Genomic DNA, 26,078 nt, shown 5'->3' on the forward strand with positions numbered 1-26,078 from the left:
TAACAACAGGATGTGTAACTACAGGATGTAACTACAGGATGTGTAGCTACAGGATGTGTAACTACAGGATGTGTAACTACAGGATGTGTAACTACAGGATGTGTAACTACAGGATGTGTAACAACAGGATGTGTAACTACAGGATGTAACTACAGGATGTAACTACAGGATGTGTAACTACAGGATGTGTAACTACAGGATGTGTATCTACAGGATGTGTAACTACAGGATGTGTAACTACAGGATGTGTAACTACAGGATGTGTAACTACAGGATGCGTAACTACAGGATGTGCAACTACAGGATGTGCAACTACAGGATGTGTAACTACAGGATGTGTAACTACAGGATGTGTAAATCCAGTATTTAAAATGAAGTAATGTGTCAAATGGATGAATCTCCACACCTGTACCTTGTCTCACACATGCTGGACATTGTCCTGGACTAATTTTTTCACTGATTTGTGGGAGAAGGCTGCCTTCAGCTGAGTCAGTGTCCTTCTTGAAGCCTCACTGTGGTCTGAAAAGAGACAATCCATTATGTCCTTAATGATGTCTGTTAATAATACATTTGAGGTTTCACACAGAACAATGTCAATTTGGATGGATTATTTAGATACAAGGCTCCAATTGTCGTTTATTCTGCACAGATTGGCAGAGTCAATATAATTTCCTTATATTCATAGTTTCCTACGTCATAACGTATGAGTGGGTGTGAATACTTGTTTCAATACCTTTTGGTTATTAACAAATGTACATTGTTGTATTTCTATGTAATCACCTGGAGGAGTAGATTCTCTTTGTGGAATTCCTGTGGTGCCTCAATAAGACCTTCCAGTCTTGCAGCGGCTGTTGCTCCAGTGTTGTGTGATCTTTTACAGTGGATCATCCGCTCAACACTGAGGCCATCTCCACAGGACAGGTACCAAGGCCCCATCCACAACCAGAACATACTGAAACAAGATTCTCTGGTCTGATGAAACCAAGATTGAACTCTTTGGCCTGAATGCCAAGCGTCACGTCTGGTGGAAACCTGTCACCATCTCTACAATGAAGCATGGTGGTGGCAGCATCATGCAGTGGGGATATTTTTCAGCGGCAGGGACTAGGAGACTAGTCAGGATCGAGGCAAAGATGAACAGAGCGAAATACAGATCCTTGATGAAAACCTGCTCAGGACCTCAGACTGGGGCGAAGTTTCACCTTCCAACAGGACAACGACCCTATGCACACAGCCAAGACAACGCAGGAGTGGCTTCTGGAAAAGTCTCTGAATGTCCCTGAGCGGCCCAGCCAGAGCCATACAGAGACTGAGAGAGACATCAGCTAACAGTTTGCCCTGATCAAGGCCCTTCTCCTTGATTTGCTCAGTTTGGTCAAGCAGCCAGCTCTAGGAAGTGTTTTAGTGGTTCCAAACTTCTTCCATTTAAGAATGATTAAGGCCACTGTGTTCTTGGGGACCTTCAATGCTGCAGAAATGTTTTGGTACACTTCCCCAGATCTGTGCCTCGACAAAATCCTGTCTCGGAGCTCAACAGACAATTCCTTCGACCTCATGGCTTGGTTTTTGCTCTGACATGCACTGTCAACTGTGGGACCTTATATAGACAGGTGTGTGTGTTTGTGCCTTTCCAAATCATGTCCAATCAATTGAATTTACCACAGGTGGACTCCAATCAAGTTGTAAAGACATCTCAAGGATGATCAATGGAAACAGGATGCACCTGAGCTCAATTCCGAGTCTCATAGCAAAGGGTCTGAATACCTTTGTAAAGAAGGCATTTCAGTTTTTTTTTTTTATATACATTTGCAAACATTTCAAAACCTGTTTTTTCGCTTCATGATTATGGGGTATTGTGTGTATAATGAGTTTTTTTTAATTTAATTCATTTTAGAATAAGGCTGTAACGTAACAAAATGTGGAAAAAGGAGTCTGAATACTTTCCGACTGCACTGTATATGGGAAATGCCATTTGGAAGATATATTGTTGTTTTTACTGAACTATCACAATCATAAATAGAATGTTACTGTCACGGATCCCCCCGGTACCGCTGCTCATTCCGTTCACCAGCTCCGGAGGTCTACGTCACCGGCTTTCTAGGCGCCACTGACATGGATCATTACCACCAACCCCGGACTGTCTTGTCTCATTACGCACACCTGGTTCCCATTCCCCCTGATTAGTATGTGTATATATGTGCCCTCTGTTCCCCATTGTCCTTGTCCATTATTGTCCCATGTCCGTTGGTCTGGTGAGTACATTGTATTACAGTATACATACCGAGTATTGTGCATTCTCGTCCTGTGTAGAGGTTACACCTCGCTCTTTGTTTGGGTTACATCCATTTTGTATATATATAAATGTGTTTGTGTTGGGTGGAGTAAATAAAACCCCTAATACCCACAAAGCACCAGTCTCAACGTCAACAGTGAAGAGGCGACTCCGGGATGCTGACCTAGGCAGAGTTACAAAGAAAAAGTCCAGTGTCTGTGTTCTTTTTGCCCATCTTAATCTTTTTTCTTTTTATTGGCCAGTCTGAGATATGGCTTTTTCTTTGCAACTCTGCGTAGAAGGTCAGCATCCCAGAGTCGCCTCTTCACTGTTGACGTTGAGACTGGTGTTTTGCGGGTACTATTTCATGAAGCTGTCAGGTGAGGACCTGTGAGGCGTCTGTTTCTCAAACTAGACACTAATGTATTTGTCCTCTTGCTCAGTTGTGCACCGGGGCCTCCCACTCCTCTTTCTATTCTGGTTAGAGACAGTTTGCGCTGTTCTGTGAAGGGAGTAGTACACAGCGTTGTACGAGATCTTCAGTTTCTTTGGCAATTTCTCGCATGGAATAGCCTTCATTTCTCAGAACAAGAATAGACTGACGAGTTTCAGAAGAAAGTTATTTGTTTCTGGCCATTTTGAGCCTGTAATCGAACCCACAATTGCTGATGCTCCAGATACTCAACTAGTCTCAAGAAGGCCAGTTTTTATTGCTTCTTTAATCAGCACAACAGTTTTCAGCTGTGCTAACATAATTGCAAAAGGGTTTTCTAATGATCAATTAGCCTTTTAAAATGATAAACTTGGATTAGCAAACACAACGTGCCATTAGAAAATATGTTTCATCTTCAAAGTGGTAGGCATGTTGTGTAAATCAATTGATACAAACCCCAAAAAAATCAATTTTAATTCCAGGTTGTAAGGCAACAAAATAGGAAAAATGCCAAGGGGAGTGAATACTTTCGCAAACCACTTATATATATATATATATACATTTATAATTAAAATTAATATGTTTTGTTTAACTGATTGAACAAACGTTTTTTTTTTACTTGTATTTGTGGTGTGGTTTTCATATCAGCCCTTTTGAGCTTCCCATCCTCACCTGAACACCGTTTTTACCTGTTTATTTATCTGCAGTGTTTTGTCTTTCACTTCTTTTCTTTGGTGTGAATAAATAAAACCTAAAACCTAATTGAGAAATGGTTTCACTTGCAATGACTTGTTATGTTTAAACCGTGATTTAAACTGAGACTCAGTGATATGACATGTAAGGCTGTGTGTCTGCCTGTATTCATATATGGACCTGATTTCCATTCAGACTGCTTTGTCCAGCCAAGTGGGACTTTGTGGGATACATTGAATGTAATGGAGTTGAAGTTGTGTTTCCAGCTGTCCACAGGATGGCGCCAGAGCAGCATAACTGCACTGGTGAGACATGAGTAATATACCAGGGAAATACACTATACAGGTAAAAGTCAGTAAATTAGAATATTTTGAAAAACTTGATTTATTTCAGTAATTGCATTCAAAAGGTGTAACTTGTACATTATATTTATTCATTGCACACAGACTGATGCATTCAAATGTTTATTTCATTTAATTTTGATGATTTGAAGTGGCAACAAATGAAAATCCAAAATTCCGTGTGTCACAAAATTAGAATATTACTTAAGGCTAATACAAAAAAGGGATTTTTTAGAAATGTTGGCCAACTGAAAAGTATGAAAATGAAAAATATGAGCATGTACAATACTCAATACTTGGTTGGAGCTCCTTTTGCCTCAATTACTGCATTAATGCGGCGTGGCATGGAGTCGATGAGTTTCTGGCACTGCTCAGGTGTTATGAGAGCCCAGGTTGCTCTGATAGTGGCCTTCAACTCTTCTGCGTTGTTGGGTCTGGCATTCTGCATCTTCCTTTTCACAATACCCCACAGATTTTCTATGGGGCTAAGGTCAGGGGAGTTGGCTGGCCAATTTAGAACAGAAATACCATGGTCCGTAAACCAGGCACGGGTAGATTTTGCGCTGTGTGCAGGCGCCAAGTCCTGTTGGAACCTGAAATCTCCATCTCCATAGAGCAGGTCAGCAGCAGGAAGCATGAAGTGCTCTAAAACTTGCTGGTAGACGGCTGCGTTGACCCTTGATCTCAGGAAACAGAGTGGACCGACACCAGCAGATGACATGGCACCCCAAACCATCACTGATGGTGGAAACTTTACACTAGACTTCAGGCAACGTGGATCCTGTGCCTCTCCTGTCTTCCTCCAGACTCTGGGACCTCGATTTCCAAAGGAAATGCAAAATTTGCTTTCGTCAGAAAACATGACTTTAGACCACTCAGCAGCAGTCCAGCTCTTTTTTTCCTTAGCCCAGGTGAGACGCTTTTCGCGCTGTTTCTTGGTCAACAGTGGCTTGACACGAGGTATGCGGCAGTTGAAACCCATGTCTTTCAAGCGTCTCTTGGTGGTGGATCTTGAAGCCCTGACTCCAGCAGCTGTCCACTCCTTGTGAATCTCCCCCACATTTTTGAATGGGTTTTTTTTCACAATCTTGACTAGGGCGCGGTGATCCCTATCGCTTGTACACTTTTTCTGACCACAGTTTTTCCTTCCCTTTGCCTCTCTATTAATGTGTTTGGACACAGAGCTCTGAGAACAGCCAGCCTCTTCTGCAATAACCTTTTGTGTCTTTCCCTCCTTGTGCAATGTGTCGATGGTCGCCTTTTGGACAGCTGTCAAATCTGAAGTCTTCCCCATGTTTGTGTAGGCTTCAGAACTGGACTGAGAGACCATTTAAAGCCCATTGCAGGTGTTTTGAGTTAATCAGCTGATTATTTTGTGGCACCAGGTGTCTTCAAAATGTAACCCTTACACAATATTCTAATTTTGTGACACACGGAATTTTGGATTTTCATTTGTTGCCACTTCAAATCATCAAAATTAAATGAAATAAACATTTGAATGCATCAGTCTGTGTGCAATGAATAAATATAATGTACAAGTTACACCTTTTGAATGCAATTACTGAAATAAATCAAGTTTTTCAAAATATTCTAATTTACTGACTTTTACCTGTATATACAAAAGTATGTGGACAACCCTTCAAATTAGTGGATTCGGTTATTTCAGCCAAACCCGTTGCTGACAGGTGTATGAAATCGAGCACACAGCCATGCAATCTCCATAGACAAACATTGGCAATAGAATGGCCTTACTGAAGTGCTCATTGACTTTCAACATGGCACAGTCATAGAATGCCACCTTTCCAACAAGTCACATTTCTGCCCTGCTAGAGCTGCCCCGGTCAACTGTAAGTGCTTTTATTGTGAAGTGGAAACGTCTAGGAGCAACAACGGCTCAGCCGTGAAGTTGTAGGCCACACAAGCTCACAGAACGGGACCGCTTAGTGTCTATGGAGATTGCATGGCTGTGTGCTCGATTTTATACACCTGTCAGCAACCTGTGTGGCTGAAATATCCAAATCCACTAATTTGAAAGGGTGTCCACATACTACTGTATATATAGTGTATAGTTACACAGTGCTTTCGGAAAGTATTCAGACCCCTTGACTTTTTCCACATTTTGTTCCGTTAAAGCCTTATTCTAAAATTGATTAAACTGTTTTTTTCCCTCATCAATCTACACACAACATCCCATAATGACAAAGTTATGGGTTTTTAGAACTCCTGTGTTGTCTTGGTTGTGTGCTTAGGCTCATTGTCCTGTTGGAAGGTGAACCTTCACCCCAGTCTGAGGTCCAGAGCGCTCTGGAGCAGGTTTTCATCAAGGATCTCTCTGTACTTTGCTCTGTTCATCTTTCCCTCGATCCTGACTAGTCTCCCAGTCCCTGCCACTAAAAAACATCCCCACAGCATGCTGCCACCACCATGCTTCACCGTAGGGATGGTGCCAGGTTTCCTCCAGACGTGACGCTTGGCATTCAGGCCAAAGAGATCAATCTTGGTTTCATCAGACCAGAGAATCTTGTTTCTCATGGTCTGAGAGTCTTTAGGTGCATTTTGGCAAACTCCAAGCGGGCTGTCATGTGCCTTTTACTGAGGAGTGGCTTCCGTCTGGCCACTCTACCATAAATACCTGATTGGTGGAGTGCTGCAGAGATATCCTTCTGGAAGGTTCTCCCATATCCACAGAGGAACTCTGGAGCTCTGTCAGAGTGACCATCGGGATCTTGGTCACCTCCCTGACCAAGGCCCTTCTCCCCTGATTGATCAGTTTGGCCGGGCGGCAAGCTCTAGGAAGAATCTTGGTGGTTCCAAACTCATTCCATTTAAGAATGATGGAGGCCACTGTGTTCTTGGGGACCTTCAATGCTGCAGACATTTTTTGGTACCCTTCCCCTCGGCACAATCCTGTCTCGGAGCTCTACGGACAATTCCTTCGACCTCATGGCTTTGTTTTTGCTCTGACATGCACTGTCAACTGTGGGACCTTATATAGATAGGTGTGTGCCATTCCAAATCATGTCCAATCAATTGAATTTACCACAGGTGGACTCCAATCAAGTTGTAGAAACATCTCAGGGATGATCAACGGAAACAGGATGCACATGAGCTCAATTTCGAATCTCATAGCAAAGGGTCTGAATACTTCTGTAAATAAGATATTTCTATATATTTGCAAACATGTCTAAAAACCTGTTTTCACTTTGTCATTATGGGGTATTGTGTGCAAATTGATGGGGAAAAATAACTAATTTAATATATTTTAGAATAAGGCTGTAACTTAACAAAATGTGGAAAAGGTCAAGGGGTCTGAATACTTTTTGAATGCACTGTAGATATGGTGTGGACTGTATACTCAATACAATCTAAATCTGATACCTCACTGTCTGTCTTGGACTGATACTGCTTTTTAACTGCTCTGGTCAGTCTACTCAAATATTTGGACTATACATTTTTCTCTCTACAAGCAATACTTTGATAATTTGTCATTTCTAATAATGAAACATCCATTTATGAATAGATAGAGCAGGTTTCAGAACACTGATTTAACTGAAAATTTTGAAAAATATACTGCCAATATCTTCCCCACCAAAGAATAGCAGTGTGGTTTTAATATGATTTGACTCTTTGCAGGCTGTCAGGCTGTCTAGTCACAGAGGAAGGCTGTGCTTCTCTGATCTCAGCTCTGAGTTCAAACCCCTCACACCTGAGAGAGCTGGACCTGAGCTACAATCACCCAGGAGACTCAGGAGTCAGACTGCTCTCTGCTGGACTGGAGGATCCACACTGCAGACTGGAGAAACTCAAGTATGTAGAGGGTTTATGTCAATGTTCATATCAGACATGTTGGAGTTATCAGGCTAGTTAAGACAAACATTCTGACCACCACTTGGACAAAGTTATGCGATGTCCGTCTCCAGTCCTTTTCTGCCGTCCATGACGATGTTAACTCCAGTGGTGGAAAAAGTACCCAATTGTCATAAAGATACCTTAATAGAAAATGACTCAACTAAAAGTGAAAGTCACCCAGTAAAATACTACTTGAGTAAAAGTCTAAAAGTATTTGGTTTTAAATATACTTAAGTATCAAAAGTAAAAGTACAAGTATAAATCATTTCAAATTCCTTACATAGAGCAATCCAGACAATTTTCTTGTTTTTAAAATTTACGTTCAGCCAGAGGCACACTCCAACACTCAGACAATTTACAAACAAAGCATTTGTGTTTAGTGAGTCTGCCAGATCAGAGGCAGTAGGGATGTTCTCTTGATAAGTGTGTGAATTGGACCATTTTCTGTCCTGCTAAGCATTCAAAATGTAACGAGTACTTTTGGGTGTCAGGGAAAATGTATGGAGTAAAAAGTACATTATTTTCTTTAGGAATGTAGTGAAGTAAAAGTAAAAGTTGTCAAAAATATTAATAGTAAAGTCAAGTACAGATACCCCAAAAAACTACTTAAGTAGTACTTTAAAGTATTTTTACTTAAGTACTTTACACCACTGGTTAACTCTCTTTCTTAGCTAGCTAGACTATGCACTTGCCTCTGCTAGCAATACACTGTGCTAACATTAGCCTATTCTGTACCACAGAAAATAACAGTTTTAAACAGTTGTAAAAACCCACTTCTTCCAGACAGAATAGTTCCTGTAGATTCAGACTTACTCATTGCCAATCTGTTGTTATGTCTCGTGGGTTTCATAACCACGTCTGTATAACAATTCAATAATGATGAGACAGGAGACAGGAATCAATTCAACCATTTATCTGGAACGTGATCATCTCAATACATACAAACCCCCATGATGCTCTGCAGCACAACCCCAATATACAACAAATACATAAATAAGTAAATGGACACTAAACAAAACTCATAGAGGAATTTAAATGTTCAGTTGTAGAAAGTAGGGCCATGGGATAGGGTCAGAAAGGTCAGTATGTTTGATAACTGGTTCCAGAGGTGACATAACAAGCATAAGGTCCATTATAACACAGTGAAGTAGAGGTGGGAGCTGTGTTATATGAAGTGGTGGTCAGAATGTTTGTCTTAACTAGCCTGATAACTCCAACATGTCTGATATGAACATTGACATAAACCCTCTACATACTTGAGTTTCTCCAGTCTGCAGTGTGGATCCTCCAGTCCAGCAGAGAGCAGTCTGACTCCTGAGTCTCCTGGGTGATTGTAGCTCAGGTCCAGCTCTCTCAGGTGTGAGGGGTTTGACTTCAGAGCGGAGACCAGAGAAGCACAGCCTTCCTCTGTGACTAGACAGCCTGACAGCCTGCAAAGAGTCAAATCATATTAAAACCACACTGCTATTCTTTGGTAGTGAAAATAGTGGCAGTATATTTTTTTTAAATGTTCAGATATATCAGTGTCCTGAAACCTGCCATATCTATTCATAAATGAATGTATCATTATTAGAAATGACAAATTATCAAAGTATTGCTTGTAGATAGAAAAATGTATATGACAAATATTTGAGTTGACTGACCAGAGCAGTTTAAAAAGCAGTATCAGTCAAAAGACAGACAGTGAGGTATCAGATTTAGATTGTATTGAGTATACAGTCCACACCATATCTATTTTGACAGAGAAGCTAACATTTTAAATGTGGCTCTGTACTCCAGCATTTTGGATTTGAGATCAAATGTTTCATATGAGGTGACAGTATATAATGTCACCTTTAATTTGAGGGTATTTTTATACAAGTATGTTTCAACATTTAGAAATGAAACCACTTTATGTATCTAGTCCCCCCATTTGAAGAAGTCATAAGTATTCTGACCAATTCACTTATAGTGTATTAAAGTAGTCAAAAGTTTAGTATTTGGTCCCAAACTTGTTGGTTGCATTTGCTGTTTGTTTTGGTTGTGTTTTGGGTTATGTTTTGACCGATAGTAACTGAATGGTGGATGATGACTGAAGTAATTTTCTGTCTAAGTGAGTAGATAACATGTTTCTAAACACTACTAAATTAATCCTAATGATGCCATGATTAATAAAAATAATGAATGAATCATGAATAATAATGAATGAGAAAGTTACAGAGGCTACAACAAAACATGCTAACCTCTCACTATTAACATCACATAAACGGTGACATTCTGTACTGTTGCCTAATATGAAACTTTCTATCTCAAATCCAAAATGCTGGAGCATAGCACCAAATGTAAAACTGTAAGCTTCACTGTCCAAACACATATGGTGTGGACTATGTGTGCCTGGTAAACACATGTGGATCTGGTGAACAGTTATCACTTGTTGACCAACTACAGGAATACTGACGTCAGAGTCTCCAGTTTACAGTGGGGATTCCCCAGTCCAGCAGAGAGCAGCTTCACTCCTGAATCCTTCAGGTCATTGTTACTCAGATCCAGCTCTCTCAGGTGTGAGGGGTTTGACTTCAGAGCTGAGACCAGAGAAGCACAGCCTTCCTCTGTGACTAGACAGCATGACAGCCTGCAAAGAGTCAAATAATATTAAAACCACACTGCTATACTTTGGTGGTGAAAATTGTGGCAGTATATTTTTACAACATATTCAGATATATCAGTGTCCTGAAACCTGCCATATCCATTCATAAATGAATGTATCATTATTAGAAATGATCATAATATTGCTTGTAGAGAGAAACATGTATAGTACGAATATTTGAGTTGACTGACCAGACCAGTTTAAAAAGCACTATCAGTCAAAAGACAGACAGTGAGGTATCAGATTTACCGTATTTTCCGCACTATAAGGCGCACCGGAGTATAAGCCGCAGCAGCTAAATTGAATGATGTGTACATATATAAGCCGCACTGGACTATAAGCCGCAGGTGTTTTAATGTTAAATTACCATATGTAAGGGTTCGTGCACAGAGGGGATTGTTGGGAAAGAGATGGCTGCTTGAGGAAGCTCCCATTTATTAACATTTCAACAAACAAGTTGCATATTTGCATAACGTTTTCCAGCAAAATTAGTTACCGTATTTTCCGCACTATAAGGCGCACCGGATTATAAGGCGCACCTTCAATGACTGGCTTATTTTAGAACTGTTTTCATATATAGGGCGCACCGGATTATAAGGCGCATAGAATAGAAGATAGTCAAACGATTGACTGGGGTTGCGTTATGCATCCACTAGATGGAGCTGTGCTAAAGGGAATGTCAACAAAACAGTCAGATAAAGTCAAACTTTATTAACATTTACATTTTACATTTTAGTCATTTAGCAGATGCTCTTATCCAGAGCGACTTACAGTTAGTGCATACATTATTTGTTATACCCCCCGTGGGAATTGAACCCACAGCCCTGGTGTTGCAAACACCATGCTCTACCAACTGAGCTACATCCCTGCCGGCCATTCCCTCCCCTACCCTGGATGACGCTGGGCCAATTGTGCGCCGCCCCATGGGTCTCCCGGTCGCGGCCAGCTACGACAGAGCCTGGATTAAGCGTTCTGACAACTCCGTTCACTCCCATGGTAACGTTGTTCAAACGTTAATGTGCATATTAACAATATCTCCCAGCCTTGCTCACTCTTCTCCCAAACGTGGAGGGGAACTTTTCCCTGATTCAGTAAACACATAGTAAAAGAAACAGTCTGATACCACTAAATCAAACGTTAGTGCATAACTCAACATTGTTCAGTTACGTATAACACGTAAAGCTCACTTTTTCAGTTCATTCCCCGTCCACAAATCCCTCGAATTCTTCTTCTTCAGTGTCCGAATTGAACAGTTGGGCGACTACGGCATCCAACCTGCCCGGCTCCCTCTCGTCATTATCCCAGTCAGTGTCGCTGCTGTTGCCTGGCAGTTCAGAGATTATTCCTGCCTTCGTGAAAGCTTGGACCACAGTTGAGACTGATATATCAGCCTATTGATTCATTAATGTTGAATTCTCTCGCTGCTGCTCTATTCCCATATTCTACTGTGTGACCGACAGCCTTGAGCTTGAACTCTGCGTCGTAAGCGTGTCTCTTGAAAGCTGCCATTTTGGGGTCTTTATACACAGACAAGTGGTGTGGGACTGTGAGTAAGCACAGTACCAGTGTTTACTGACAACGGTAGCCGTAATGCTGCAAGCGGTGCGGCTCTGTAGTGTACCAGTCGTACTGAAACATTTCATTATTATTAAATAGTTTTTATTGGTTTTTCATACTGAAACATTTTGACAGAGCGCCTTGAGCGGCGTGTACAACCAGCATGGATCAACCAATTAACCAATTGATCCATATATAAGGCGCTCCGGATTATAAGGCGCACTGTCGTTTTTGGAGAAAATTAAAGGCTTTTAAGTGCGCCTTATAGTGCGGAAAATACGGTAATAGCGTCACAATCATTTAACCACTTAACTTTGGTTATTTTTGAAAAACCTTGAAAAAGTGTGCACATCTTTGAATATTTATCTACATTATAGCCTACAGTAGTACCATAACAAAAAACAAAGCTTACAGCGCTTGACGAGGCAATATCAATGGCTAAATTTAAATGTGTTTTTTTTAAAGTGCAGAATAAAGTGCCTGTAACACGACAGTAAACCTAAAGTTGCAGCAACACGGCTGCTTAAAATATACGGTAATCAGCCTACCAGAAAAGTCATTAATCCTCGTCTTCATCTTTTAGGCTAAGGTGCAGTACATGGCTGTAACCAGTAAAGTCAAGTCATTAATCCTCATCTCCGTCTTCTTCCTGCGTACTAAAACCACCAAAGTCCTCATCTTCAGTGTCGGAAACGAACAGGCTCAGGGTGGCTTCGTCAGCCACTCTCCTCTCTCCTTCGTTGACGCTCTCAAAACCAACGAACTCCTCTTCGTCACTGTCAGAATCGAACAGCCTCTGAAGGGCCTCAGCTGTGGCGGCGTCCTCCTCTTCATCACGCAGCAGTCCAGCCTTTCGGAACCCGTTAATGATCGTGGATGTTTTGACACTCCTCCACGCTATCAGGATCCACTCGCAAACTTGAGCGAAAGTTGCTTTTCGCATGCGACCAGTTTTGGTGAATGATTTATCGCCGCTAGTCATCCACGCCTCCCACTGAACGCGTAGTGCCACTTTGAACGCACGATTGACACTGATGTCGAGTGGCTGCAGATGCTTCGTTGTGCCCCCAGGAATCACAGCTGGAATGGAGTTTGTGCTCTTGATGGCTGCTTTCACATAATCCGTTATATGGGCCCTCATGCTGTCCAAAACGAGCAAAGCTTTTTTTTGGTGAAAGAATCCTCCAGGGCGCTTGACGTAGCACTCATTCAGCCATTCATTCAGCCACTCATTCAGCCACTCATTCATTACGCTTTCCATCATCCACCCTTTCTTGTTGACTTTAAAGGAGATGCCATTCAATATTTTCTATTTTCATTTCGGTGGCGACTGTTTCAGCTTTCAGTCGGATCTGCACGGTGGAAACACCTCGGCCGTCTGCTCTCTGTGTGTTCACCCAATCTTCAAGAAAGTCTTCAAGTTCGGGCCATCTGCTTTTATTACCTCTGAAAGCTTTTTTTGACTTTTTGCATTGAGACAGTTCTTCCCGCTGGCGTCTCCAACGTCTCACCATTGACTCATTGATGCCAAGGCTACATGCAGCAGCTCTATTTCCTTCTTTTACAGCCAGATTGACTGCCTTTAACTTAAAAGCTGCATCATATGCATTTCTACGTTTGTTTTCCATAATGAGGGTTTGTGCATGAAAACTTCCTTTGCACAAACTGTCTTGCTCTCGTTCTGTCTCTCGTACCACTCTCGGTTCCACTTTTACTTTTGCGCGCTACCCGTCTCACTCTTTTCCGGCCTCCAGCTTTTCCTGCTGGAGCCCGCCGCTTAAAGGTGGGGGGCGCGGACCGGTCATAGAGCCCATAGAGTTAAAGTTGGTGGACTGTAACCTGTAAAATCCATAGATGTAGGAGGTCTTCTAGTGGACATTAGCTGTAAAAATCCATAGATTAGCCGCACCGTTATATAAGCCGCAGGGGTCGAAACATTTGAAAAAAGGCGCGGCTTATAGTCCGAAAATTACGGTAGATTGTATTGAGTATACAGTCCACACCATATCTATTTTGACAGTGAAGCTAACATTTTAAATGTGGCTCTATACTCCAGCATTTTGGATTTGAGATCAAATGTTTCATATGAGGTGACAGTATATAATGTCACCTTTTATTTGAGGGTATTTGAATACATATCTGTTTCACCGTTTAGAAATGAAAGCACTTTATGTATCTAGTCCCCCACTTTTGAAGAAGTCATAAGTATTTTGATAAATTCACTCATAGTGTATTAAAGTAGTCAAAAGTTTAGTATTTGGTCCCAAACTCGTTGGTTGCATTTGCAGTTTGTTTTGGTTGTGTTTTGGGTTATGTTTTGCCCGATAGTAACTGAATGGTGGATGATGACTGGAGTAATTTTCTGTCTAAGTGAGTAGATAACATGTTTCTAAACACTACTAACTGAATCCTGATGATGCCATGATTTAGAAAAATCATGAATGAATCATGAATAATAATGAGTGAGAAAGTTACAGAGGCTACAACAAAACATACTAACCTCTCACCATTAACAATAACAGAGGGGGTATGATCCTTGTTCCTCTGTAACTTTCTCATTCATCATCATGTGTTCAGAAAACATCTTCTATTCTTACTGACAATACAAGTGAAGTGACTCCAAAATGACAGGACATTATTCACCATTCAGTTTCTATTAGGAAAAACATCATCTAAAACACAACCAAATCAAACTGCAAATGCATTCAACAAGTTTGTAGAATCACAAGCTTGATGTAATCACTGCAGGTAAGGAATATGGGACCAAATACTAAACTTATGACTACTTTAATACAATATAAGTGAATATGTACAAATTATTACGACTTTTTCAAATGGGAGAACTAGATACATAAAGTGCTTTCATTTCTAAACAGTAAAACAGATATGTATGAATACCCTCAAATAAAAGGTGACATTCTGTACTGTCACCTAATATGAAACTTTCTATCTTAAATCCAAGATGCTGGAGCATAGCACCAAATGTAAAACTGTAAGCTTCACTGTCCAAACACATATGGTGTGGACTATGTGTGCCTGGTAAACACATGTGGATCTAGTGAACAGTTATCACTTGTTAACCAACTACAGGAATACTGACCTCAGAGTCTCCAGTTTACAGTGGGGTTTCCCCAGTCCAGCAGAGAGCAGCTTCACTCCTGAATCCTTCAGGTCATTGATACTCAGGTCCAGCTCTCTCAGGTGTGAGGGGTTTGACTTCAGAGCTGAGACCAGATAAGAACAGCCTTCCTCTGTGACTAGACAGCCTGACAGCCTGCAAAGAGTCAAATCATATTAAAACCACACTGCAATTCTTTGGTGGTGAAAATATATTTTTTCAACATTTTCAGATACATCAGAGTCCTGAAACCTGCCATATCTATTCATATATGAATATATACACACTACTACTAGTCGAGAGTTTGGACACACCTACACATTCAAGGGTTTTCTTTATTTTTACTATTTTTGACATTGTAGAATAATAGTGAAGACATCAAAACTATGAAATAACACATGTGGAATCATGTAGTAACCAAAAAAGTGTTTAACAAATCAAAATATATTTTAGATTTTAGATTATTCAAATAGCCACCCTTTGCCTTGATGACAGCTTTGCACACTCTTGCCATTCTCTCAACCAGCTTCATGAGGTAGTCACCTGGAATGCATTTCAATTAACAGGTGTGCCTTCTTAAAAGTTAATTTGTGGAATTTCTTTCCTTCTTAATGCGTTAGAGCCAATCAGTTGTGTTGTGACAAGGTAGGGGGGTATACAGAAGATAGCCCTATTTGGTAAAAGACCAAGTCCATTTATGGCAAGAACTGCTCAAATAAGCTACGAGAAATGACAGTCCATCATTACTTTAAGACATGAAGGTCAGTCAATACGGAACATTTCAAGAACTTTGAAAGATTCTTCAAGTGCAGTCGCAAAAACCATCAGGCGCTATGATGAAACTGGCTCTCATGAGGACCGCCACAGGAATGGAAGACCCAAAGTTACCTCTGCTGCAGAGGATACGTTCATCAGAGTTACCAGCCTCAGAAATTGCAGCCCAAATACATTCTTCACAGAGTTCAAGTCACAGACACAGCTCAACATCAACTGTTCAGAGGTGACTGTGTGAATCAGGCTTTCATGGTTGAATTGCTGCAAAGAAACCACTACTAAAGGACCCCAATAATAAGAAGAGACTTGCTTGGGCCAAGAATCACGAGCAATGGACATTACACAGGTGGACATTTGTCCTTTGGCCTGGAGTCCAAATTTGAGATTTTTGGTTCCAACCGCCGTGTCTTTGTGAGAAGCGGTGTGGGTGAACGGATGATCTCGGCATGTGTATTTCCCACCGTAAAGCATGGAGGAGGAGGTGTTATGGTGTGGGGGTGCTTTGCTGGTGACACTGTCTATGATTTATTTAGAATTCAAGGCACACTTAACCAGCATGGCTACCACAGCATTCTGCAGCGTCACACCATCCCATCTGGTTTAAGCTTAGTGGGACTATCATTTGTTTTTCAACAGGACAATGACCCAACACACTTCCAGACTGTGTAAGGAGAGGGATTGAGTGCTGCATCAGATGACCTGGCATCCACAATCACCTGACCTCAACCCAATTGAGATGGTTTGGGATGAGTCGGACGGCAGAGTGAAGGAAAAGCAGCCAACAAGTGCTCAGCATATGTGTGAACTCCTTCAAGACTGTTGGAAAAGCATTCCAGGTGAAGCTGGTTGAGAGAATGCCAAGAGTATGCAAAACTGTCATCAAGACAAAGGGTGGCTATTTGAAGAATTTCAAATATAAAATATAATTTCATTTGTTTAACACTTTTTTTGGTTACTACATTATTCCATATTTGTTATTCCATAGTTTTGATGTCTTCACTATTATTCTACAATGGAAAAAATTAAGACAAACCCTTGAATGGGTAGGTGTGTCCAAACTTTTGACTGGTACTGTATATACATGAATTAATGTATCATTATTAACAGTAGATAACATGTTTCTAAACACTACTAAATTAATTATTGTGTGTGTGTGTCCAATGAGTGTGTGTTCATTGAGTGATACTGTCACGGTTCAGACAGACGACCAGAGGACCACAATTGCGTCACACCAGAAAGTTTATTAAACTTAAGGGAAAAGGGAAGTAGGGAGTGAATGAAGGCTCCAGGGGTAACAGGGATCCCGTCCAATGTGCTGGGTCTGTGCCCCCCCCAGTGGCAGCGATGCGTCCTATGAAGCCGGTGGTGGGTGGTCCAGAAGTCCTGGGGGGGGGGAGACACAGACACAACAGGGCGGAATGAAACAAGGCAGCAGTACAGTTCAAGGGAAATCCAAAATACGTAGTAGCAAGGCAGAAGGCTGGTCAGAGTTACCGGGATTGAAGAGTAGTCAGGAGTCGTAATGGCAGAAGCAGGTCTGGATCTCCTGGGGCAGACGAGTATCCAAAAATCAGGCAGGTCCGGGGTCACAAAACCAGGGTGAGCCAGAAGCGCGAGCAAACAGGTTCCGGGTGTGAGCTTTGCAGACGATCTGACACCGGAGAGCTGAAAGACAGGGCCTTAAATACTGGGAGAGGTAGTGGGTAATGCAGCGCAGCTGGCAGAGTAATTAGAGCAGAGCAGAGCAGGGACAGGTGGAGCTAGTTAGGCTGAGTAGAGAGAGTGGTGAGCAGAGTGGAAGAAAATTAAGGTGGTAACCCGGTGGAGTGAGAGGCTCATGACAGAACCCCCCCCCCAAGGGACGGCCCCAGAAGTCCCAAGAGCAACACCACGCCGGGCGGGAGGAGGGGAGCCGGAGGAGGGCTAGAACTCCTCCGAACGGTCCGAGTGAACGTCCTCATCCTCGGAGGAAGCCGGAGGGCCGTGGTCGGGAGATGGGACAGGTCCCGAGACAGGATCAGGCACAGGACAGGAAGCCGAGCGGGCAGGACGGTTAGGGACCCCTCTGGGGCGGCCCCTACGGATTGCAGGTTGATCAGGATGCCGTTGGTGGAAAGCGGTGATGAGAGTCCTATCCACAATCCGACTAGCTGGCACCCAGGTCCTTTCCTCAGGTCCATAGCCCTCCCAGTCAATGAGGTACTGGAGACCCCTACCCCTCCGTCTGGACCGAAGCAGGCGGCGGACGGTGTAAACCAGACCACCATCGACGAGCCGTGGAGGAGGAGGACAAGGCGCAGCAGGGACCAGCGGACTCTCATGGATGGGCTTAATCTTAGACACATGGAAAGTGGGGTGCACCCTCAGGGAATTAGGCAGTTGGAGCCGGACAGCAGTTGGGCTAATCACTCTTATGATAGGGAATGGGCCAATGAACCGAGGTGCCAGCTTCTGCGACTCCACCCTGAGTGGCAGGTTCTTCGATGACAACCACACCCTTTGACCAACATGGTAGGTGGGAGCAGGAATTCTCCGACGGTTGGCCCCGGTAGTGTAGCTGGCAACGGATCTGAGGAGTGTGGCTCGGGCTTGTGACCAGGTGCGGCGACATCGACGGGCAAAAGCAAGTGCAGATGGGCAAGTAACCTCCTCTTCCTGGCTGGCAAATAGAGGAGGCTGGTATCCATAAACACATTGGAAAGGGGACATACCGATGGCAGAGCAGGTCAGAGAATTGTGTGCGTACTCCACCCATGTCAATTGCTGCGACCAGGAGTGGGGGTTGCGTGAAGTCATGCATCGCAGTGCCTTCTCGAGCTCCTGATTAGCCCGCTCTGACTGCCCATTGGATTGGGGATGGAATCCGGAAGTCAGACTGACTGTGGCTCCCAGCAGGTGACAGAACTCCTTCCAAAAAGCGGAGGAGAATTGTGGACCACGGTCAGAAACTACATCCTTTGGCAGTCCGTGGATCCGGAAGACGTGTTCCAGGACCACCTGGGCGGTCTCCTTGGCGGTTGGGAGCTTGGGGAGGGGAATGAAGTGTGCCATCTTGCTGAAACGGTCAACTATGGTGAGAATGACGGTCATGCCACTTGAAGGGGGCAGCCCCGTGACAAAGTCAAGGGCGATGTGAGACCAGGGACGTCTGGGCACAGGCAGGGGCTGCAGCAATCCGGCTGGGGGCTGGCAGGACGACTTGTGTTGGTTGCAGATGGGGCAGGCTTGGACGAATTCCCGTACATCCTTCCTCAGAGAGGGCCACCAGAACCTCTGGGCGAGCAGGTTGTAAGTGCGGGTGGAGCCAGGGTGACAAGCTAGGCGGGAGTCATGTCCCCACTGAACGACCTGGGACCTCAGGTCTTCGGGGACAAAAAGGCGGTCAGCTGGGCAAGTGCTGGGACCTGGCTGGTTACGGAGAGCCTCCAGCACCTGTTCCTCAACAGCCCAGGTCAGAGCTGCAACGATGCAGGGACTTGGCAGAATCGACACAGGGTCCTTGGAGGGGGTGTCATCCTTCTGGAATTGACGGGAGAGGGCGTCTGGCTTGGTGTTGCGTGATCCAGGCCGGTATGACAGAGTGAAATTAAACCTGGTGAAGAACAGGGCCCAGCGGGACTGCCTGGAGTTCAACCGTTTGGCCGTGCGGATGTACTCCAAGTTCTTATGATCGGTCCAAACGAGAAATGGAATGGTGGACCCCTCCAGCCAGTGACGCCACTCCTCCAAGGCAAGCTTCACAGCCAGCAGCTCACGGTTCCCTATGTCGTAATTGCACTCAGAGGGGGACAACCGACGTGAGAAAAAGGCACAGGGATGGAGCTTCCTATCCTCCGCAGCCCACTGAGAAATCACAGCACCAACTCCCACATCCGAGGCGTCCACCTCCACAATGAATTGCCGGTCCACATCAGGCATCTGGAGGATGGGAGCGGAGGTGAACCTCACCTTGAGGGTACTGAAGGCTTTGTCGGCTGCTGGGGTCCAGGTGAAGGGTTGCTTGGTGCTGGTTAGAGCAGTGAGAGGGGCAGCAACGGTACTGTAGTTCCGGATAAACTTTCTATAGAAGTTAGCAAACCCCAGAAACTGTTGCAGCTTCTTTCTGTTCTCCGGAACTGGCCATGAAGTGACTGCTGATACTTTGGCAGGATCCATTTGGATACTTCCCTCTGCCACTATGTACCCCAGGAAGGCCACTGTCTTGACGTGAAACTCACATTTCTCTGCCTTGGCGTAGAGGGAATTCTCCAGAAGACGATGAAGGACTTGCTGGACATGGCGGGTGTGTTCAGACAGGTTTCTGGAGTAGATTAAGATGTCATCCAGGTAAACGAAGACAAACTTGTTTAACATGTCCCGCAGTACATCATTCACTAGAGCCTGGAACACAGCAGGAGCATTGGTGAGGCCAAAAGGCATAACCAGATACTCGTAGTGGCCTGTTGGTGTATTGAATGCGGTTTTCCATTCATCTCCCTCCCGGATCCGCACTAGGTGGTAAGCGTTTCTGAGATCCAACTTGGTAAAAACAGTGGCTCCCTGGAGCAACTCAAAAGCAGAGGTGAGCAGAGGCAGAGGGTAACGGTTTTTCACTGTGATGTCGTTGAGTCCCCTGTAGTCGATGCAGGGGCGAAGAGATCCGTCCTTCTTCCCCACAAAGAAGAAGCCAGCACCAGCAGGAGATGAAGATGAACGGATTAATCCTGCGGACAGAGAGCCATTGATGTAGTCCTCCATGGACTTTCTTTCAGGAGCAGACAACGAATAAAGACGACCCTTTGGAGGGGCTGTTCCAGGGAGGAGGTCGATGGCACAGTCGTACGGTCGGTGAGGGGGCAGAGATGTGGCTCTTGCTTTGTTAAACACCTCTCTGAGACCATGGTAGCATTCTGGGACATTGGAGAGGTCAGGAGCGGAGTTAGTAGGTACTGGCCGAGGGGGTAGTGCGGCAGCAAGCAGGCAGGTTCGGTGGCAGTCCTCTCCCCACTCCCTGATCACCCCGGTCACCCAGTCGAGCTGAGGGTTGTGCCGGCGGAGCCATGGGTAACCCAGGATGAGGGGTTGGCCTGGAGAGGGGAGCAGGTGAAACTGGATAGTTTCTTGATGGTTTCCGGACAGACCCATCGAGACCGGGGCCGTGACATGAGTGACCGATCCGAGTAAGTGTCCGTCCAGTGCCCGGGCAGGAATAGGAGGTGTCAAACGGAGGTTCTCCAGTCCCAGTTGGCATGCCAGCTTGATGTCCATTATGTTGGCTTCGGCGCCAGAATCCACCAGAGCAGCCAGGGTGTGAGTTGAGTCAGAGAGGCGGAGGTGAACTTGCAGCAGGGGTTTGCGGTCGGAGGACTGGATGGTCATTGAACTCAACCGGACTCCCCCTATGCCCGGTGAGCTTCGGCCCTTTAAAGGGCAGGTTACCACACGATGTCCATCACCTCCACAATAGAGGCAGAGGTTTGAGGTGAAGCGTCGCTGGCGCTCTGCAGGAGTGAGAGAGGCTCGCCCAATCTCCATAGGCTCAGACTGATCAAGCTGACCTGGGTGAGTGGCAGTAGATGACAGGAGCCCAGTCGGATCTCTCCGAATGCCGGTAGTAGGTGGACCTTGGCGCCCCCTCTCACGACGACGGGTCTGTATCCTTCTGTCGATCCTGACAGTCAGTGCGATGGCTTCATCAAGAGTGGAAGGCAGTTCATGGGAGACCAACTCGTCCTTGATATAGTCAGCCAAACTATGGAAGAACGCGTCCACCAACGATGGTGTGTTCCAAGAACTTCGTCTAGCCAGGGTTCGGAAGTCGATGGAATGGTCTGCGACTGTACGTCTGCCTTGTCGAATACTGAACAGTTCACGAGACGCCTCTGCGGTTGGTGAATCCAGGTCAAACACCTTCAGCATCTCCTCAGCAAACAGGTCGAAGGTTGCACATGCGGGGGTTTGACGTTCGAACTCTGCTGTTCCCCAGAGTCGAGCTCGGCCCGTCAGGTGAGTGATGGCATACCCAACTTTAGCCCCCTCCGTGGCGAAGGTCCTTGGCTGCAAGGAGAACTGAAGTCGGCAGCTAGTCAGGAATGGCCGGACCTGGGTTGAATCGCCGTTGAACCGCTCGGGGTTTCCAATCTTGGGTTCCGGAGCAGCGGCTGCAATGACCGGGGCAGGTAACTCGGGGGCAGGGCTGGTGGGCAGACTGGCTGGGGTCAGGTTGGTGAGGAGTTGAATGATCATGGCGAGTTGTTGTTGCTGCTGCTGGAACTGCTGCTCATGCTCATCGGTTTCCATGTCGGGGAAAGTGAGTGCTGAGTCCATAATGGTCAGATCGTACTGTCACGGTTCAGACAGACGACCAGAGGACCACAATTGCGTCACACCAGAAAGTTTATTAAACTTAAGGGAAAAGGGAAGTAGGGAGTGAATGAAGGCTCCAGGGGTAACAGGGATCCCGTCCAATGTGCTGGGTCTGTGCCCCCCCCAGTGGCAGCGATGCGTCCTATGAAGCCGGTGGTGGGTGGTCCAGAAGTCCTGGGGGGGGGGAGACACAGACACAACAGGGCGGAATGAAACAAGGCAGCAGTACAGTTCAAGGGAAATCCAAAATACGTAGTAGCAAGGCAGAAGGCTGGTCAGAGTTACCGGGATTGAAGAGTAGTCAGGAGTCGTAATGGCAGAAGCAGGTCTGGATCTCCTGGGGCAGACGAGTATCCAAAAATCAGGCAGGTCCGGGGTCACAAAACCAGGGTGAGCCAGAAGCGCGAGCAAACAGGTTCCGGGTGTGAGCTTTGCAGACGATCTGACACCGGAGAGCTGAAAGACAGGGCCTTAAATACTGGGAGAGGTAGTGGGTAATGCAGCGCAGCTGGCAGAGTAATTAGAGCAGAGCAGAGCAGGGACAGGTGGAGCTAGTTAGGCTGAGTAGAGAGAGTGGTGAGCAGAGTGGAAGAAAATTAAGGTGGTAACCCGGTGGAGTGAGAGGCTCATGACAGATACAGGAATACTGACCTCAGAGTCTCCAGTTTACAGTGGGGATTCCCCAGTCCAGCAGAGAGCAGCTTCACTCCTGTATCCTTCATGACATTGTTACTCAGATCCAGCTCTCTCAGGTGTGAGGGGTTTGACTTCAGAGCTGAGGCCAGAGAAGCACAGCCTTTCTTTGTGAGTCCACAGCCTGACAGCCTGTAAAGAGATCATCATGATTTCACAAACACACTGTTAATTTAACACCAGTAGTGTAGAAGGACAATGGCAGATGCATTTGGTTTATTCTCTTAAACAACATATAGATTAATCTTCCGTCTCCTAGAATTGTATGGTCATATTGTTATACTAATGTGAACATCAATGCATTGATTCAGTAAGTTTTTCAATATAATATAATATATTACATACATATTATAATATATATTTTTCTCTAAACTGAATATTTCTTCCTGATGATTAGTACTTAAATGTCATTTTATGTACTCACAGAGCAGCTCTGGAGGCTTTGACCACTGGCAGCAGCCTCAGAAGACCTTCCTCTGATCTGGAGTATTTCTTCAGGTCAAACACATCCAGCTCCTTTTCTGAAGTCAGCAACACAAAGACCAGAGCTGACCACTGTGCAGGTGACAGTTCTTCTTCTGAGAGACTTCCTGATCTCAGGTAGCTTTGGATCTCCTCCACTAGAGAATGGTCATTCAGTTCATTCAGACAGTGGAACAGATTGATGCACCTCTCTGGAGAGGGATTCTCCCTGATCTTCTCCTTGATGTACTTGACTGTTTCTTCATGGCTCTGTGAGCTGCTTCTTGTCTTTGTCAGTAGACCTCGTAAGTGCTTCTGATTGGACTCCAGTGAGAGGCCCAGAAGGAAGCGGAGGAACAGGTCCAGGTTTCCTGTGTCACTTTGTAAGGCTTTATCCACAGCACTCTTGTAGACAGTAACTTCAGTAACTTGCGGTTCGGCCATTAGATTGTCATTGTTGTTGATGAATGAGAGGAACACATATACAGCAGCCAGAAACTCCTGAATGCTCAGATGCACGAAGCAGTACACCTTGTCCTGGTACAGCACACATTCCTCTTTAAAGATCTGCGTGCACAATCCTGAGTACACTGAGGCTTCATTGACATCAATGCCAGCCCTTTTCAGGTCTTCTTCATAGAAAATCAGATTGCCCTCAACAAGCTGTTGAAAAGCCAGTTTTCCCAGTGACAGAATGCTCTCTTTATTCCAGTGTGGACCTGTCTCTTCTTTCCCAAGATACTTTTCATTCTTCTGTTTGGTATGAAACTCCACAAGGTGTATGAACATCTCAGTCAGTGTCTTGGGCATCTCTTCTGTCTTATGTTTCAGCATGTGTTCAAGGACTATTGCAGAGATCCAACAGAAGACTGGAATGTGGCACATGATGTGGAGGCTCCTTGATGTCTTTATGTGTGAGATGATTCTGTTGGCCAGGTCCTGATCACTGAATCTCTTCCTGAAGTACTCCTCCTTCTGTGGGTCATTGAACCCTCGTACCTCTGTCACCTGGTGAACACACCCTGAAGGGATCTGATTGGCTGCTGCAGGTCGGGTAGTTATCCAGAGGAGAGCAGAGGGAAGCAGATTTCCCTTGATGAGATTTGTCAGCAGAACATCCACTGAGGTTGACTCTGTGACGTCACAACAGATCTTGTTCTTCTGGAAGTCTAGGGGCAGTCGGCACTCATCCAGACCATCAAAGATGAACAGAACTTTGTACTTGTCGTAGTTGGAGATTCTTGAATCTTTGGTTTCCTTTGAGAACTGATTGAGAAGTTCAATCAAAGTGTGTTTTTCCCCTTTCATCAAATTCAGCTCCCGAAAAGGGAATGAAAATACAAATTGGACATCCTGATTTGCTTTTCCTTCAGCCCAGTCCAGAATGAACTTCTGCACAGAGACTGTTTTTCCAATGCCAGCGACTCCCTTTGTCAGCACAGTTCTGATAAGTTTGTCTTGTCCAGTTAAGGGTTTGAAGATGTCGTTACATTTGATTGCAGTCTCTGGTCTTGCTTGTTTCCTGGTTGTTGTCTCAATCTGTCTCAGCTCATGTTCATTATTGACCTCTCCTGTTCCACCCTCTGTGATGTAGAGCTCTGTGTAGATCTTATTGAGAAGTGTTGGGTTTCCTTGTTTAGCGATCCCCTCAAATACACATTGAAACTTCTTCTTTAGATTAGATTTGAGTTCACGTTGAAGAATCACAGCACGCTCATCTGAATCTAGAAACAACACAGAGGATATTAATATTACATCTGTTTTAATGCCTACAGTATTGTAAGACTGTCTTATAAAGTTTAAATTATATTCATTTATTCTCTTGTCTGTATAAATCTGTAAATGTTTCCATAATGCATTACACACTGGTGTGACTGATTTATATCATTATTGGTATTATTGATGGCATTTATAATGTTGTCTCTCTCTCTCTCTCTCTCTCTCTCTCTCTCTCTCTCTCTCTCTCTCTCTCTCTCTCTCTCTCTCTCTCTCTCTCTCTCTCTCTCTCTCTCTCTCTCTCTCTCTCTCTCTCTAAATTAATCACCACAACACATCCCAGCTGCTACTTGATGAGGTCACTAGGTGTTGTGTTAAGGCTGCTACAATATCATTTAGTTACACAGCTACTTTAGATGTACTTTAGCTACAGCTTTTAAATGTTCTAAAACAGCATTCAACATGAGGCAGACAGCTCTTACTTTTCTCCAGTGTGTCAGCAAGCTCCTTCTGGTTCATTTTCCTCAGGACGTGCAGTGTGATCTTCAGAGCCCCCTCTCTGGCACTGCTCTCCTGCTTCTCATCTTCAGCAACCACCACTTCCTTATCCTGCTTCTGACTCTCAAAGCCTTCTGGGAGTTCTGGACTAAGAATCCTTTTGAACATCTTCAGCTCGTTCTTCACAAATGTAATAATATTCTCTTCAAGCAACTGAAATAAATCAAGTAAATCAGTTAAGCAAGAGACTAAATGCTTTCTCATTAACACATGAATGAATGATTGACAGATCAACTTTACTTGAGGTAAACAAAAACAAATGTACATAACAGGACCACATACACTGAATATGGAGGCCAGGTCTGTTTGATGACTCTGGGAAGACTGACCACTGAGAATCTCTGACTTTGATTTCTCCTGTTGGTTTCTGTGGACAAAACATGAGATTACATTTCCTCATTCAGGGAGTGCACACACACACACACACACACACACACACACACACACACACACACACACACACACACAGGGAGGGAATGTTGTGTTTGTTTAATATTGTTTCAGGACTATGAAAATGGAAAAAAGGATTAGCCTATGGATTATGAAAACAACTAAAAGAAATGATAAAATGGGAGAGGAGAAATGACTAGAGACAGTGTTGTTTAACTCACTGACCATGACCCATGAGTTCTTCTTACCTT

General features: G+C 44.5%; 1 protein-coding gene across 1 annotated transcript; it reads right to left on the minus strand.

Moving 5' to 3' along the window:
* Positions 1 to 509: 509 nt before the first annotated feature.
* On the minus strand, positions 510 to 25,799 carry LOC311116853 (NLR family CARD domain-containing protein 3-like; the record flags this gene model as incomplete). Its single annotated transcript, XM_084191887.1, has 6 exons — positions 25,720 to 25,799; positions 25,362 to 25,590; positions 23,126 to 24,881; positions 22,660 to 22,833; positions 8,845 to 9,018; positions 510 to 519 (listed from the first exon to the last, which is right to left on the minus strand). Exons 2-6 carry the CDS (start codon positions 25,543 to 25,545, stop codon positions 510 to 512), a joined length of 2,298 nt encoding a protein of 765 aa, XP_084048013.1. The 5' UTR covers positions 25,546 to 25,590; positions 25,720 to 25,799.
* Between the last annotated feature and the right edge of the window lie 279 nt (positions 25,800 to 26,078).

Source organism: Coregonus lavaretus (genome assembly GCF_964263955.1).
Source record: "Coregonus lavaretus genome assembly, contig: HAP1_SCAFFOLD_827, whole genome shotgun sequence".
Lineage (NCBI taxonomy): Eukaryota > Metazoa > Chordata > Actinopteri > Salmoniformes > Salmonidae > Coregonus > Coregonus lavaretus.